This window comes from Quercus robur, chromosome 3 (assembly GCF_932294415.1).
Source record: "Quercus robur chromosome 3, dhQueRobu3.1, whole genome shotgun sequence".
NCBI lineage: Eukaryota > Viridiplantae > Streptophyta > Magnoliopsida > Fagales > Fagaceae > Quercus > Quercus robur.
In genome coordinates this window covers 52,644,020-52,662,445 of record NC_065536.1, presented here as the reverse complement: position 1 = coordinate 52,662,445, position 18,426 = coordinate 52,644,020, and the positions used below count along the sequence as shown (strand labels likewise).

Below are 18,426 nucleotides of genomic sequence, written 5' to 3'. Positions count from 1 at the left end.
TATGTAATATTATTTAAACATTAAAAACTATTGTTTAAAATACACTACCAAACAACCCTAACAACTCACTTAGTACAGGTCATTAATTAATTTGGCAATCAAGCTGGCCTGAGACTTGGACGTTGGACTGGGCCAATGAATCCGCGACTCAACAAGTTTAATCCAAAATACGTAGATAATTTAATGGTCATTTTTGGATGACTGGTCTTTTTTTTTTTTTTTTTTTCCTTAATTTCAAAATTTGGCTAAAATTTACAAAAGCAGATGTGAATGATGTTCTTACAAATCCTACAATTAGTGACAATTGACAAACATTGTTACACCCATGCCATGCTTACGATAGTTATAAGCACTTATAAAAAATAATTAATGTGATTGGCACCACACATCTTTATTTTGTATGTATGAATAAAATTAACATGTTAGTTTCTAAGATTTATTATCTTGTAAACAATTATATTAAATACTAACATTCTTTCTCAAAAAAAAAAAAAAAAAAATACCAACATTAATTTCTCCAAAGAAAAATATATAGTTCCATCTCCTTAAAAAAAAAAAATGCTAATCATTAATTAATCAATCCCGAATTCAACACCCTCCTCCCCCCCCCCCCCCCCCCAAACAAAGAAATAAGAATCAAACTCATAAAATGGCCAAAATTATTATACAGGCTGGTTCATAATCATAAGATTATTGACTAAACGCAAACGATATATATATATGTATGTATGTATGTATGCTTTGCATTTCTATATAATCTTCAAGTTTCATAGATTAAAACTCAAAGATTAAAAATGAAAAACAAGAAAAAAAGAAAAAAAACAAATTTATAAATTTTGTGTATATATATAAAACCAGGCCTAGCACAATTTTCCAAATACTATCAAAAATGGCATGCTATGAATTCCACACTACTATTTTTCTTTAGTAATTTGGAATTCATTTCACATAGCACATAAAAATAAAAAATTACAATTAGAAACATGGAACAGATAACAATATCAATTAATCAATTAGAATTACGTATAAGTCTACCATCAATGGTTATGCATGCATGCATGCAAACTTTTTTTTTTTCCCTTTAGAAGGAGAAGAATCCAACAGCACCAGCAGCGGCCAAAGCAGCAGCAACACCAAAGGCCTTGAGGGCATTGGCACCGCTAGCACTGGGTCCAGGAGCTTCAGCAATACCTGGAGAAGGAGGGAAAACTCCATCAGAGACAGGCCCACCAACTGGTGCAGCCACAGCACCACCACCACCACCTGTAGGTGAAGATGCTGATCCCTCACCACTTGTAGGCGATAAGTCACCGGTGTTTCCAATGTCGTCGTTGGGAGGGCCCGCGGCAATGACCCCGTTATCCGAGGTGGGGCCGGACACGGGGACGGGGGCGTCAGCAGCCAGGACCTCAACCTTGGTGACTGCTAGCCCGACAATGGCGAAGAGGAGGAGAAGAATAGCAGCTTGACGTGCCATTTTTTTTGTTTTTGTTTTTATGCAGCAGTTCTCTAAAGGGTTTGAATATAGAGAATCACTGCAGGTTTAAGAAGGATGAGAGGGAAAGGGTTGATATAGGAGTTGGGTTTTGTGAAGGGAAAGTTTTGGTGAATGGTTTATTTGGGTTTGGTGCGGAGTGTGAGGAAAGCCATGAGATTAAATTGGGTGTGTGTTGGGCAATTAGTTTGTCAATTGCTAATTTCAGTTAAAGTTTTGTGGTATTTTTAGCTAAATTCGGTTGTTTTTAAGTCTTTTGTAGGAGGAGGGGGATTTGGTGATTTTTGGTTCACTAGATTTTGTGGTTTGTTAATAGTCTTTCAAATCTATATTTTTTCGTCCACTCGTTCTATACTGTTCTAGTTAGACTTCCAGTGATGCTATCAATTTTTTTTCCAATTTTATCAAGTCGTTTGGTTTCACGATGATTTTCCCATTGAATCAACCCCAAAGTTCGGCAAAAGGGAGAGACCTAAGAATTAATGAACTCTAAATATTTAGAATATAATCTGTTCAATTATTTATTTGTTTATTTTTGATAATAAAGATATGATTTGAACTTAAGTTCTTTTTTAATGGGAGAATCGGATAATATTATTGTTAAGGGGATAAATATCTTAAGGAGTCTTCAATTGAGTATTAATAAATATATCATATATGAATACCATTTAGCCCAAAAGGTTTTAAACCTATGAGTTTAAGCCCAATTAAGCATTTTGGATTAAATGGTATCTCTATCGCTCTATTTGTTTCAATATTAACGTTTTCTGAAAAATTGTTTATTTTTTAAAAAGTATTTTTTAGAAAACTATCTCATTTTTTAGTGTTTGGTAACGGTCTTGAAAATGAGTTTGGGAATGTTTTCAGTGTTTGGTATGCAACTTTTTAATTTATATTTTTTTTTTTATAATTTACAACATGTATACAGACACACACACACACACACACACATATATAATTGACAAAGGAATACATCTTCAATAAGTACAAATAACAATAACTTTTAATTGTTTACTCTTTTTGTTAGTATACTAATTGTCTACTATGGTTGTGGGTTCCAGTTAACTCAACTGGTAAAATTTCTGATAGTTGTATAAGAGATTTGGGGTTTAATCCCCGCCTACACCAAAAATTAATTGATATCTTGGTTTAATGATAAAGAACTATTATCAGGAACAGACGTCATAGGTTGAAACTCTCTCTCAAAAAAAAAAAAATTGTCTACTATGGTTAACCACAAGTTTTCAATATTACTCCAAATTATGTATAATATATCATCACTGCATAATGTATTTGCTAACAAATGCAATTCCCCTAAACAATTATCATTCATTATATATCAATATTATTAATTTACTGTAAATATTGTCCTATGTAAAAGCAATTTAGAACCATATAGGCACTATGTTTAAAATTTTCGCCTTTTACTTCATTCATTCTTCTTTTTTATTTTTTGTTTTTTGCACTTTTTTGTGCAAAAAATAAGTAACTTCTACTGGGAATCTATCAAACCAAAAATTTTTTAAAGAAAAAATAAAATCAAGCTTGAAACTCAAAGAATGAATTGGGATTTTGGTAGAGAGGAATGAAATAATTACTACTGCAAATCTGTTCTCCTTTGCAAGTCGGAGCTATTGACCAATCAGTGAGGGGGGGAAAAAATCTAATTAGAAAACTGTGTTATAGAAGGGAAGAGAAACAAGAAAAAAAGAGAGATAGCTAGAGAGAGAGAAAGATCTATGGGAAGAGGAGAGATTAGAGTTAGTGACAGTAAGGGTGTGAGGAGTGAGGAGAGAAAAGAAAAGGGAAGAGAGAAAAAGTGAGAGAGCTTACCATGAGAGAGAGAAGACACCAAAAAATTATCTTTCTTGCGGTTACAGATAAATATAATATTTATAGGAGATGCAATGCGTGAGAGAGAGAAGAAAATAAGCCTTATTTTTATTAGTGTTTTCCATTGACTAAAGATAGTTTTCTGTTGACATTTTTTTTTTTGTGCTACCAAACACTGAAAAATGTGGAAAACTATCTTTACAAAAGGTTTTCCAGCGAAACAAATAGAGCGTATATGTTAGATTAACTACTTTAATGGGAGCCTCTCCAATTTGCTATATCTCTAACAAGTAGTATCATAACCCATGGTGGTGTGTAGCAAAGTAGCGAGGTGACAAGTTAGTCTCATTTGCTCCAAGTGGAGTGGAGATGGGTCCCTTTTGTAATTGGAGTAGAGACTAGGGTGGTTCATGTACCACTTAGAGCTCACATAACTGTGCATCACACAAGGCAAGTCCATAAAGCCCACACATATGATACTAGAAAGAGGCCCAATAAAGGAGTATTGCTAATGGTGCTAAATAATGGTGTGTCGTGAGGCTCTCATGGGCGTGGATGTATGTGGCTGATACGTGGTTTTCATGGATGTTGTACAAGAAGCTCATGGATAATGCGTTAGTGAAGGAAGAAACTTATAGATGAGGGGGAGCTAGTAGGACTTGTTCGTGGCACACAAAGAGATGGGGACTCATATGTGGGAAAATTACTAGGTACTTCTGGAGTATCATAAATGCGTACTCCCTCCTCTCACATGAATGGTGGGTCCCACCATGAATTTAATTAGTGGGACCCACTATTCATGTGAGAGGAGAGAGTACGCATTTATGGTACTCCGGAAGTACACAATAATTTCCCTCATATGTGAGGGGGAGATTTTTGTTATATATGAATGAATGAAGTCCCATATTGAAATGATAGGAGGAAGTAATCTATATATCTATAATCTATATATAAAATAATAGGTGAAGCAGAGAGAGTGTGAAATTGAATTTCAAATTAGAACTCTAATTTTGTGCCATGTGTCTAGAATCTGAAATTGAAGTTGAATTTTGCATCATGTGGCTAAATATATGTGGGCCCATTCTCATTAAAACCACTTCTATGTATCGGGTCAAGTGGGTTACTGTGCTAATTAAGTTTTTTCTTGATTTTGTAATCAAACGTGAAAACCAAAGAGATTAATATCGGTGATAAGAACTTGGTTTGGGTACATTGCATAATTTTAAAAAAGATAGCAAAGCCAGAGTTTGCATCTTTGTTATAAATTGCTTACAAAGTTTGCATCTTTACATTTGCACTGAGTTTCGGATTAAAGTGCTTTCTTCTTGGTTTTGACACTAAGTTTTGTTTACTATTTACTTACAAAGTTTGCATCTTTACATTGTTATAAATTGCTAATATGTGATTAGATGCACATTGTGCCTAAAATTCACTATCCTTATATTTGACTTTTTGTTCAGGTTGGGCACCTATAACAATGAAGAAAGCACTGCTGTGGACTGATGGATGATACTTTTTGTAGGCTACAAAGGAACTTAGTGATCAATAGAATCTCACGCGAATTGGAGAGGACCCGACTGTAGATGTCTGGATGGCAGATGTGAGTCACTATGTTTTTAAAATGTTCAGTGAAGGTAAAGATTATGAACAATGTAAATTTTTTGGAGAGAGATTTATTATTCTATATTTACGCAAGTTTGGTCGCCTTCTTGGAGTGGATCACTCCACCCTGTCTTTCTACTGGAATTTTTTTATTTAGATTGTTGCAATTTAATTTGAAATTTTATTTGAATTTTCCTATTGTTGTTACTATCATATATTAGCATTCCAATTTTTCATTCCAATTTTACTATACATGTGTACAATCTAATTATTTTTAATTTTGCTATCATGTGCAGAAGCTAATGAGATGAAATGAATAACACATTAAACACTCATGCTTTGGGAATCGATAGTACCAATCTAAATCCATTGGACCTGCTTCGTGATAATACAACTATGAAGGATGTATAAAAACACGCACAAACCCATCTCTCTATAAAAAGAGATTAGAGAGAATTTCTTTTATCAGCCATGGAATTTCAGAGATTTTTTTTCACACAAACGCCCATCATGTTACAAAATGACCCATCGTAAAACTACAAAATGAGTACAACTCTGAGGATTTTTTTTTTTTTTTAAATTTTAAATTTTTTAAGCTGCGAAAATTTCAATCACCAATAGAGATTGAAGATTCAAAAGCGTGAATGGATCTTTTGGATAAACATTGTCATCGAGGTTCATCTTTCTGTGTAAAATCTATATACTGTTAAGTTTTGTTAATGAAATTTTCTGGTTAATAATATGAATTTAGACTTAACTAAGTCTTTTAAACATGAATAAACTCATGATTAATAATATATTCATTCCTGTGCGGTAGCACGGGGCTACATACTAGTAATAATAATAATAGGTAAAGTAAAGAGAAAATCCAATTAAATTTCAAATTGGAATTCAATTAATGTCTAATTTTGCGCTATGTGTCTTATTTAATCTAAATTTTAGAATCTTGTACCAAATGAGTTAATTTAATGTAAAAATTGAATTTCAATTAGAGTTTAATTTTGTGTCACGTGTCTCATCTTATCTAAATTTTTGTGCCAAATTAGTTAATTTAGTGTAGAAAATGAGGAGTCCAATATAATAAACCATAAAAACACAATTATATAACTAAAAAAAATTCAAATTGCTTCTAAAAAAAAAAATTCAAATTTATAAGTCATCTATGTATATATATATTGTAAGGACACGATTCGTAACGAACCGTAATAGTGTTGGGTTCGCACGTAAAAAAACCCAAACAATATCATTTGTAGAGCGTGGGTTTGAAAGGCTAGGCCTTGGTCACCAAACGGTGGGTTTTTCGTGGCGTTCATACATGGTTAAGTCATCTTCGCCCTAGGAGTCTTTCTCCTGGAGGCGGGTTAGGAGGCTCTGGTTTTTGGCCATTTTTCCCAGCCATAGCCCCTCAAAACCCTGCTGTCCGACCTCTTGGTTGGAGAGGAGGGTTTTGGTAATATCAAGCGTTTATTGCGGCTTGTTTAACTCAGCTTTTCATTAATGTTGGCGTTTCTTCATCTGCCTAGGAAATGTACTGGTCTATGAGACATTCCTCTGAATTCATTCACAACGCATTCCTGCCGTTTGGTTATCCAAAACGTGCCTTTAATGATTTCCCTTTACGAGACCACTTAAATTCAACGGTTATTGATGGTAAGGGGAAGTGGAATGGGTATATTCTCGTTTACAGATTTTCTTGGAAATCTGAACAGATTAAATACCTTCCGTTTCGCCCTTCATATAAAAAGAAAAAGCAAGAGGTTATTTCTCCTATATAGAAACCCTTTTAATCCCTCTGAAATCTGAAACCCTTAGACTCTTCCAGAGTTTACTTTACCCGCTAGTTATACTTTAACTTGTAATTCGTTCGAAATAGGAGTAAGTAATGAAGGAGCCATACACCTCTCAGAAATACCATATTCTTATGAAGCTAAAAATGGCTCGGTCAGGGCAGGGATGGCGGAGACTCAAGATCCTTCTTACCTTTCTTTCAGCCAAAATCCGAAGCAGGGGCTCGTCGTGTCAAACTTTTGGCGCGACTGAGCTGGGATCACCCATTATCAGTACCAGCCGCTCTCTTACGAGTATAGCTAACATGGCACCAGCGTGTTAGGAGTCAGGACCGACGCAGGGACAAAATATCCCTACTTCTTCCTCTCTTCCTTCACTGGTGTCTCCTTCTTTCTCTCTTTCTTCTTCTTTCTACCGCCAGATCCATCCTGGCGCTTTTCCTTCTTCCTCTTCTTCTCCTCCTTCTTTCTCTTCTTCTCCTCCTTCTTTCTCTTCATCTCCTCCTTCTTCTTCTGAAGAAGGTCCTCCACTCAATATGGGCGCTACTGGGGCAGAGTTTGGAAGGACTTCAGAGACGAGTTTAAAAGGACATCTGACTGTTTATTTATCATATTGTTGTTGTTTGTTGTTTTTTTTATTATTATTTTTGTAGCTCGTTTTCTATGTAGGCTTGTTTAAGCCCTTCATTGTACGCTGTAATACATCTTCATATTAATAAAAGACGTCTTTGCTTTATTTCATATATCCTATCTCTTCTTTTTCGAAATGGTTGTGCCATGAATGTACTATCCTGGGACCTTTTTTTTTTTTTGTTTTTTGTTTTTATACTATAAATGATGCTTGGGGCCAAAATCCTAGTTAGTAAAAGGATCTTGCTCTGTGCTTATTGGAATTGTCTAGCATAATAGTGCCGACTTGAGCAAATGGTACTTAGGGCAGAAACCTTTACTGAGACAATAATATTTATAATGAACTTAATAAAATTGTTCGTCACAGTAATGCCAACCTGGAAAAGAAATACTTAGGACCAAAATCCCTTACCAAGACAAAAGATACTATTATGAACTTATGAGAGACGTTCGGCACAATAATGCCAACTTGAACAAATGACACTTAGGGTCGAAACCCTTGCTAAGGAAAACATATTATTATGAACTTAATAGAGTTGATCGGCACTATAATGCCGACCTGAAAAAACAATACTTACCCCAAAATGGCCGAGATAACAGCTGAATGCTCGGGGAAGTGTAGGAGGTAGTCATCCGAGGACATATAACCCAAGAATGAACAGCCTCTACAAGTTGCTGAGTAATAGGGCGTTTCACCATCTTCCTTACAACTTTCATAGCCTTAACCTTTTTCTGGTATTTGAGCCAAGGATTGAGCAACTTAAAATTTTTATTAAGTAGCCGACCTTTCCATAGGTTTGAGTCCGAGGACCATACAATACCTTAATTCTGTCCAAAACTCAGTTTTCTCATCTAAGTAGTTGGTTTCCCTATAGGTTTGAGTCCGAGGACCATACAATACCTTGGTTCTGTCCAAAACTCAGTTTTCTCATCTAAGTAGTTGGTTTCCCCATAGGTTTGAGTTCGAGGACCATACAATACCTTAGTTCTGTCCAAAACTCAATTTACTCATCTAAGTAGTTGGTTTCCCCATAGGTTTGAATCCGAGGACCATACAATACCTTGGTTCTGTCCAAAACTCAGTTTTTGGTATGGGGCCTTGGCTTTAGGGGAGTTAGCTCCTCGGCCAAGCCCCTAGAACCATCCATGCGATTGACGCTACAAAGCGTAGCCCCTAGTCAAGAATCATAGCCCCTAGTGGAACTTTACACTAGAACTCTATAACCAGCTGTTAGAAATGACAAGGGAACTCTCTCGACCTACCGCCTAAGTCAACACACAAGCCTTTCCCATAGACGACGCCAATTGTAAGGACACGATTCGTAACGAACCGTAACAGTGTTGGGTTCGCACGTAAAAAGGCCCAAACAATATCATTTGTAGAGCGTGGGTTTGAAAGGCTAGGCCTTGGTCACCAAACGGTGGGTTTTTCGTGGCGTTCATACATGGTTAAGTCATCTTCGCCCTAGGAGTCTTTCTCCTGGAGGCGGGCTGGGAGGCTCTGGTTTTTGGCCATTTTTCCCAGCCTTTTCTTTTGGATTCTTTCCTTTTCCTTTTATATTCGTATGCGTTCCTTATCCTTCGTCCACGTGTAAGATCGACTTTTCCCAAACTGATACTTGTCCCATTAGCCCATACCCAGAGTGGTTGGGGGTGGTTGTAAAAGCTGAAGAGTATGGCTCTGTCAGGTGCAGAGTATTGAATGGCAGTAAGGGCAGCTTTCCCTGGTCATTATACGTTCCAGCGTATCCTTCTCTATTGACCTAGATATTTTAGATTTTCTTCCAAACTGGTCCTATACCGTTTTTTCCCTTCCTTCCGAGGAGATCTTGGACATGCCGAGGACTGAATCGTCCTCGGCTGTATCCCAAGGCTATTTTGTACTTGTATTATCGAGCCTGGGCCATAACCTTTCTCGGCTTGGGCCTTTGGGCCCCAACGAATAAATGGACCTGGCCCACAAATTATTGGGCCCCACATATATATATATATATATATATATATATATTAATAGGTAAATTTTAGAGAAATTTGAATTAGAATTAGAAATTATAATCCAATTGTGTGCCATGTGTCTAAATTTATCTGGGAACTATACCATGATTATCCACTTAAGCTTGTGCCATGTGTCCTCTTAAGTTTTTTAATCTTTGTGTCAAGTGACTTAATGAGTGCAAAATACTAAAAATCTAATATGTATGAACTATAAATTTTTTTTTAAAAAAAATCACATATACTCAATAAAAATCACCACATTTTCTCAAAAGATAAATAAAATCAAAATCACCACATAACAAAAATCACCACACGTTCTATCTTATTAAAAATTAGAAAAAAAAAATTATCATAAGTAGTATTACATTTAGGTAAGAATTTTAATATGTGACTAATTGCGTTTACTTTAAAAAAATAATTTGACTAATTATCTATATTTTATGATAAAAATTGTGATTAATTTTAATTGTATCTATATGTATGCGTGAATGCATGTGTTACATGCTTTAAAAAAAATTAATTTGACTAATTATTTATATTTTTATAATAAAATTTTATTTAATTTTAAATACATTTATGCGTTTGCATGGAGTTACATGCTAGTATATAATAATAGGTAAAACAGAGAGAAAATTCAATTAGATCTCAAATTGAAATTTAATTAGAGTCTAATTTTGCACCATGTGTCCTATTTAATCTAAGTTTTTAAATTTTTGTGCCAAGTGAGTTAATTCAACGTAAAAATTGAATTTTAATTAGAGTTTGATTTTGCGACATGTGTCCCATGTAATCTAAGTTTTTTAATTTTTGTGCCAAATGAGTTAATTTAATGTAAAAAATGAGGAATCTAATATAAGTAAACCATAAAAAACATAATTTTTGAATGATTTTATATTTATGAGTCTTTTTATTTTTATTTTTATTTTTATAGAACTAAAAACAATTCAAGTTTATAAGTCATATATATATATATAGGGATAAAACTCTTTTTTGTCCCTACATTTTCACACGATTCTCACTTTGGTCTCTAACTTTTATTTTCACTGCTTTTAGTCCCTATCCTGAAAAATGCCTCTCGTTTTAGTCCTTGACGTTACATCAGAGACAGAAATTGCACAGCTGGCAAACGGAAAAAATTAAAAATATTAAAATAATGCACCTTGTGTCCACATGGCTTTCCACGTTAGCCTCTAAATTAAAAAAAATTAATTTATTAATTTTAACTAAATAAAAAAATTAAAAACAGAAATAAAAACCAAACCCAGCATGAACAACAAATTTCAAACCCAGCAAATTTAAAACCTAGCAAGAACAAGATCAACAAAACACAAACCCAGCAAATTTAAAACCCAAAAAATTAAATTCAAACCCATATTCCGAAAATCTGGATTTGATTTTTGTGTTTGATGTTTTGTGTAAATTTTATCTAAATGAAAAAAAAAAGGAAAAAACTGAAATAAAAATAAAAACCCAGAAAAGTAAGAAAATTCAAAACCCCAGAAAATTCAAAACCTAGAAGGAGAAGGAGAACAAGAACAAACCCAGAAAATTCATACCACTGTCACTACCAAACCTCCATACCCAAACCACTGAGATTCATACCCAAACCCACTACCGAGCCACAAACAACCACTAAGATCCATACCCTTCAGTTTTCAGAGACCCACATAAGACCCAAGATCCATACCCTTCAGTTCTACCAAGCCACAAACCCACCAGCTAAACCAACCCAACAACCACCAAAGCCAACCCAGCCACCATCGAATCTAACCCAGCCAACCCGTCAAATCCAATCGACCCATAGCGAGCCAAGACCACCCATGGCGAGCCACAACCACCCCACCCACGATGAGCCACGACCACCTCACCCACGGCGAGCCACGACTACCCATGAGCAACCTAGCCACCATCGAATCCAACCCAGCCAACCCATCAAATCCAACCGACCCACAGCGAGCCAAGACCACCCATGGCGAGCCACGACCACCCCACCCACGGCGACCCACGGCGAGCCACGACTACCCATGAGCAGACACCGGACCATGGCGATTTGAATCCCACCTACCCAAAGCCTCCATGCTGATCTATGCCACGCCGATCTGAGGCCCAAAAGCCAATATTGAAAGAGAGGAGAAGCTTTCAAGGTGAGAGGAAGAGAGGAGAGAGTGTGGGAGAAAGAGAGAAACTCTGAAAGTGAGAGGAAGAGAGAGAGAGAGAGAGAGAGAGAGAGAGTCTGAGATTAAATCCAGATTTTCGGAATATGGGTTTGAATTTAAATTTTTGGGTTTTAAATTTGCTGAGTTTGTGTTTTGTTGATCTTGTTCTTGCTGGGTTTGAAATTTGTTGTTCTTGCTAGGTTTGGTTTTTATTTTTGTTTTTAATTTTTTCATTTAGTTAAAATTAATAAATTATTTTTTTTTTAATTTAGAGGCTGACGTGGAAAGCCACATGGACATAGGGTGCATTATTTTAATATTTTTAATTTTTTCCGTTTGCTAGTTGTGCAATTTTCGTTTTTGATGTAACGTCAAAGACTAAAACGAGATGCGTTTTTCAGGATAGGGACTAAAAGTGGTGAAAAAAAAAGTTAGGCACCAAAGTGAGAATCGTGTAAAAATGTAAGGACGAAAAAAGGTTTTATCCCTATATATATAAACATGTCCCATCTAATCAAAAAAATTTAATTTTTGTGCCAAATGAGTTAATTTAGTGTAGAAAACAAGGAATCCAATATAAATAAATCATAAAAAACATAATCATATATCTAACACTACATATAAAATTAGAGTAAGAGAGAGTTTGAATGATTTTATATCTATGAGCATTTTTTTTTTTTTTTTTGTTGTATAACTAAAACCAATTCAAATTTATAAGTCATCTATATATATTAATAGGTAAAGTTTAGAGAAAATCCAATTAGATTCTACAATTAAAGTCTAATTTTGTGTCATATATCCTAAATTATTTATTTTTAGAGAGGGTTTTATTTCTTAATTTTGGAATCAAATGTGGGACCATATCATAAATCTCCATTCAAGTGAGTTATTGTGCATAAAAACCAAAGAGTCTAGAATTAATGAACATAAAAATATTTAAAAAATGGACAATTTACATTTTCTATCTAATAACATTCTTACAAGACTTTTTAAAGAGTTAAAAAAGAAAATATAAGAATGACTATCAATAATATTTAAATTATATATGTAAGTATTATACTATGCATTTTAATGTGTATCTTTTAAGTATATCCATGCATATGCATGGAGTTACAAGCTAGTTAATATAATATAATTGACCCTAACCCATAAGCTTAAGCATTTTGGTAGTATTCCTATATATTATATTAACTAAGGTTATCAGAATTGAGATCCTATATGTTATATACCTATAATTATCATTCATAATATATATTAAAAAATTTGAAAAAAGTAATTTTGACACAAATTAGTGAAATTACTAATAAAAATAAAAGTACAAAATTACAAATATATAAACAAAGTTCGAAGTTCAAAAGTTACAACTTAGGAATACTAAGTTCAAAGTTAAACAGTAGGAAATAGGTTGGACACTTTGAAGAAGAGGCATTCATGTATAAAAGTAAAAAACGTTGTCTCATGCCTTTTCATTTTTTAAGGAAAGTACATACTACAGAGTTGAAATGAAGACAAAAGCAATAATAACGTCTTATTTTCCATTGATCTCGTAAAATCTTCCTCCTTAGTCCCTACAATTTTTTTTTTTTTCATCATTGGTTTCTTCAATATATTTGAGGAAGGAAATTTGATTTTTTTTCATTGTTCTATGTATAATTGTTTTTAGGCTGTACATTTTTTAGTCCTGCTAGATCAAATTTGTTTCAAGTAGTCTTATTTTTGGACAAGTTTTTCTTTTAATTAATGGCTCCACAAATGTTAATTGGTTCTCATTTTAACCATGTCATAGATTTATTTTTTATGTTAAAAAAAATAAACATACGCGGGAGAGAAGAGCTGAGGTTCTAATACAAAGGAACATCTTATGCCATAAACTCCACTCAAATATTTTAGAATTTGAATACCCAACAGCTCAAGGGACTTTTTTTTTTCTTTCTTTATTAAGAAAACAAATGTGCATACCCAATAGCTCAAGCAACACTATTGTTTTTTTCTTTAGTTAAAAAAAGCAATTGTGCATACCTAACCGCTCAAGTGACACTATTTTTTGGAGGTCTTACCTGGTAGATAACTTCCAAGTATATAATATTTTTTTTGGTGTCATTATATGAATTAAAAAAAAAAAGTCCTCACAAGGAAAATGTCCACCAAATATTCAAATAATTAGTATATGACAGTATTAAAAACGCACAACATGTTTTTAAAAAAAAAAAAAAAAAAAAAAACAAATGATCATTGATGGGAGCAAAAAAATACAAAAGAAGGAAAACCATTGGCATGCTAAGTCAACAACGGCATTCAAGACCAATAGTGCTAAAACTATGTACTCTTATAAGTTTTACTTATTTTATATTTTCTATATTCAGCCTCCATCAAGTTGATGCTCCATTTTTCTCTTCAAACTTTTTGCCTTAGCATCTAGATCGTGGGGAGCATCGTAAGGCACCTGCTGATTTTGTCAATGACCTCACTGTTCTTGCATCTGCAACTCGAAAAACTTGTTCATGGTTATAGTTTGGCTTTACCCCACCAGCACCCGTTTCAATGAATCTAGCTCCATTTTCAAATACATCATTCACAGAGTAGAATTTCCATGTCCCTTTTTCACCATTTCTCCACGTCACCTGTTAATATTAATGTTATGCATTGTGTTTGTGTTAGTATAGGTATATGCATTTTTGTTACTTAAATGATAATGGAAGCAATGAAATTTTACCTCTTTGTTCCCTAATTTTGGTGCAATGAACAAGTTGGCTTGACTCTTGACACTAGGATTCATGCTTCCCCCTATGGCATATTGCATCCATCCCTGGTAAAGGTTGTTCACCACATGTGCATATCCAAATCGTATTCTGCAAAGTTTATTTGTGTGCATATGATAGCTGATTTAATATATTATATGGTTGTGGCTTCATAAATATATGATTGACTAGTTTATGTCTAGAATTCTTTGAATGTGGAGGATCAATTACGTACCTTGGCATCCTTTGATTGCAATTAGGTCCAAAATGGTTGTACATGACCGTGACCTTCATGTTCTTGTCACGTAAGAACCCATCATCGTGTCCAAGGAGTATGACCTTGTCCTGATTTTTGAACCAGTTGTTAGAGATGGTGATATCTGTAGAACCTCGAGTGACATCAAGTAAACCATCCTCACTCTCATAAAGTGTATTATGGTCAAGCCAGACCTTCGATGCAGTAACCAATCTAATTGCATCTCCATCAACTTGACCTAGTGAAATTATCTTTGAGTCTGGACCCATTACTGTGCTAGGTGGTTGAGATCGGCAATGGTGGACACGAAGACCATGAATGATTATGTTGCTTTGCTGTTGATATAAAAGGTACATTTTAGTACTTGGCTAGCTTAAAAATGCTAAATGTAATTAACAATTTTAGGGGGAAAACTATGACAATTTATTTCACAGCTTATTAAGTTGTCATATTGTGTGACTAGTCACTAGGACAACATCACTTTTCTGTGAAATTATTTATGATTCAATTTTTATAGTGTGCTAATCAATAATCATAACATGTTACCTAAGCAATTGTGAAAATTTTTACAAAAAAAAAAAAAAAAATGAAGTGAAAATTACATACCTTATAGATCATCAAACATGCATTACCAGCAATGTGAACATTAGCACCTCGGCCATCAATGGTTGTGAAACTACTAATGAGAAGTGGTTTTTGAAGTCTAATGCGCATGCTTCTAAGGAATGTGATCCATTTTTTCCCTTTGATCATGGTTGTTCCATATCTTAAGGTCCCTGGTTTAGGATTTATTGGGTTGTCACTAGGATCAGTGACTACATATTGTGTGAGGCCCCTTCCAATGTTGTTGGCCATCTTCCCAGCATAACCCACTGAACATGTGGCAAGTTGTTGTCTATTCCTTCGCCAATCAGGGTTCCATCTCCAACAATGATCAATCGCATTCATTTTCAAGCCAATGATTTTTGTTTTCTTAGCAAGACTAACATTAGGAGTGCAGAGCATGACAATGACAAGAGCCAAAGCAAAGTGCCAAAGAATGGAAATATTAACACCTTTCAAAGCCATATTCACGTGAATGTACCAACTCAAAAATGCAAACTCAAATAGAAAAAAAAAAGGCAAGTTGTTCTGATCTGCAAATACTTGGAGTGGAGAGGGATATATATAGGTGGAGTGGTTAGTATTGTATATGAGTTTGTTTAGGTGGTTTTAAAGTGGATGCTTAGGAGTGTAGGACACAAAAGAAGCTATTAATAGGTATTGGTTTTGCTTCCTCACCCCAATTTGAAATAGATTAGCTAGCTACATTTGTGTATCAGCCAAAATGACAGAGCAAGCGAGTGTTTGTGTCATTGCTGGGATAAGAAACACGTAAAATTTGAAACTTCCTCGTATAAAGATAGTAGTTACAATTGGCTTCTCTTAAGTAGGGGTTTTTGTGCTAGGAGATACAATGGATGTGAACCATATGTGAGAATTGGGTAGAGACAAAAAATTTCACAATTTTAAGTTGGTTAGTTAAAATTATAATTAGACAAATACATGTGTTTACCATGGATATTGCCATTATTATACATCAATCATTGTAAATGACTTCACCATTGTAAAAAAAATAAAAAGTTGTGAAAAAAAAGTTATACCACTAGATTTTTTGTTATTATAGAAATGCATTTTTTTAATTATTAATTTACTCATAAAAAAAATTAGAGCATGTGATTCACATAATCTAGCACACAACTATCTTTTGAATTGAAGGTATTAAGTGGGTTCTAATTGGTTCAAATGGTATAGTCGTTTGTCCTAGAATAAAAGTTTTATAATTATCATAGTTTTTTTTTTTAGAATCTATCATAACTATTTCTAGTACATTATAAAATTAATTTTAATTTTATAATATATAAGAAAATCCATGGACCTCTCTAACTGTAAAATAAAATATAAGTTCTACCTTCATTGACTGAAAAATTGTCACAAAATCCAAAAGTTGATGTCACAAACTTACTTTGACTTTTAGAGCATTGTTAATTTATGTCATAAGTTCTACCTTCACTGACTGATGATACATCTTCAAAAATTTCATCAAGCTGTTTCTAAGTCAACTTCAATTTTGCCTATTAATGGCAAAGTTAAATTCATCATTGATTCAAAAAGATAATAAAAACTCAAAAAAAAAGAAAAGAAAAAAAGAAGAACAAGATTGTCTTTTTGATCGAGTGACAGTTGCAAGTTTTAAATGTTTTAGGGATCCTTTTTCTTTCTAAAAGATTTTTAAAAAATAATAAATATACATTCATTAAGTTCCCATCACATTCATTAACAAATTATACAACAAATTATAGAGCATGTAAAAATTAAAATAATCCAATTTTTTTCCCCTAATGCCTGCCTTGTTAGTGAGCTGTAGTAATTAATCAAATTAAAATATAAAAAAAACATGTAATTTTAATTAATAGACTGTTTTAAAAATGTATGCATTTGTTTTCCGTAGAGTGTAGAGACATGTATTTCAAGGCAACTCAAGCGAAACATAAAAAAATAAGAATGAACTAAGTTGTCACATAATATTTGCTTCAACAATTTAAAAATAAAAACACTTCATGTTCATGTTCATGATGATGAACACAAACAGTCCAATAAACTAACTATTTAAAATTTGAATCTAGCATAAATATTCTCAAATTTAGTCTATTTTAGAATTCAAAAGATCTTAAAAATTTTCAGAATGTTGAAAGTTCTATAAGCAAGATACCCCCAAATGAAAAAAAATAAAAAAATAAAAAAATTAAATAAATAAAAATAAAAAACAAAAAACAAACAAACTTTGTATATTTTAGTCATATCTTGCCTATGTATTACAATTTATACAATTTTTTTTAACATGTAAATCTCTAATCCTACAGGGTAAATCTTGAATGTATCACAATTTAAATAGAAATTAATATCTAGATCTCTAATCCTACCAGTTTGTTGTCTGACAGCACATGGATGAGTCCAAATTGTGCTTTATATAACAATTTGAAACCATTGTAAGGTTTTTCCTCACCATGGTAAGGCCACATGGTGGACTAAGCAAAAATTATGTATCTCAATTTGATAAATCAGATAGAAAACTGAGCTCACATCCAAGACAAAACGAAATTTGGGGCCTACCAATGACTTGTTGACTTCAACTAAAATCTAATCTATCTATTTAAAAAATGAATAAATATGATTTTATGAGTTCAACAATAAAATTATACTGGATTTGGCTTACCTCTAATACTTTTTTAACTTGGTATGTCCTTTTATTTTAATATACAATGGTAAGTGATAATAAGTTTTAATCTCTACATTTTATTTAGTTAGTGGGTGATGTGACAGTTTCTCATTAAAACAAAAGGAGGTTCCTTTAAAAAAAAATATTGGAATTAAGCCAAACCCAATTATATCAACCAGGCTTACTATAACATGAGCTTGTAACCAAGTGGAATATAAGTTGGTTAAAAATATCGTAAAATTGACTTAATTGGGATTGCGTGGTTTGCAGTTAACCTTTACATACCCCCTCAACTTTGGGTTAATTTAGGACTGAGATCTGTTCTAGTCGGGTCAGTTTTAGGCCACCTATAACCTAACCCAATAAAAATTGGGTCTGCTAGAGAAGAGCCCGACCCAACCCAAAAATTCGGGTCTCGGGTCGGGTTAGTTTATTGGGTATTGGGTCTGGTTTCTCTCTCATAATTTTAAATGTGGTGGTCAGGTCGGTTGAAGATTCTTCCACTTGATTCTACATTTGAATAGTCAGAATGATAATATCCAAAAATAAGACAAATTTGCAAAGTACTAGTTCAATGGATATGTATGTTTCAATTCGTATACTTTTAAGAATGCAAATGTGTTTTTCTAAGAAATTATGGGACTATTTTGGAGGTCACAAGGTATAGATTATGCA

At 33.6% G+C, this 18,426-nt stretch overlaps 1 protein-coding gene across 1 annotated transcript; it reads right to left on the bottom strand.

Moving 5' to 3' along the window:
- Positions 1–13,906: 13,906 nt before the first annotated feature.
- On the bottom strand, positions 13,907–15,560 carry LOC126716421 (probable pectate lyase 4). The gene is made up of 4 exons (XM_050417262.1): positions 15,099–15,560; positions 14,472–14,827; positions 14,212–14,347; positions 13,907–14,119 (listed from the first exon to the last, which is right to left on the bottom strand). Exons 1-4 carry the CDS (start codon positions 15,558–15,560, stop codon positions 13,907–13,909), a joined length of 1,167 nt encoding a protein of 388 aa, XP_050273219.1.
- Between the last annotated feature and the right edge of the window lie 2,866 nt (positions 15,561–18,426).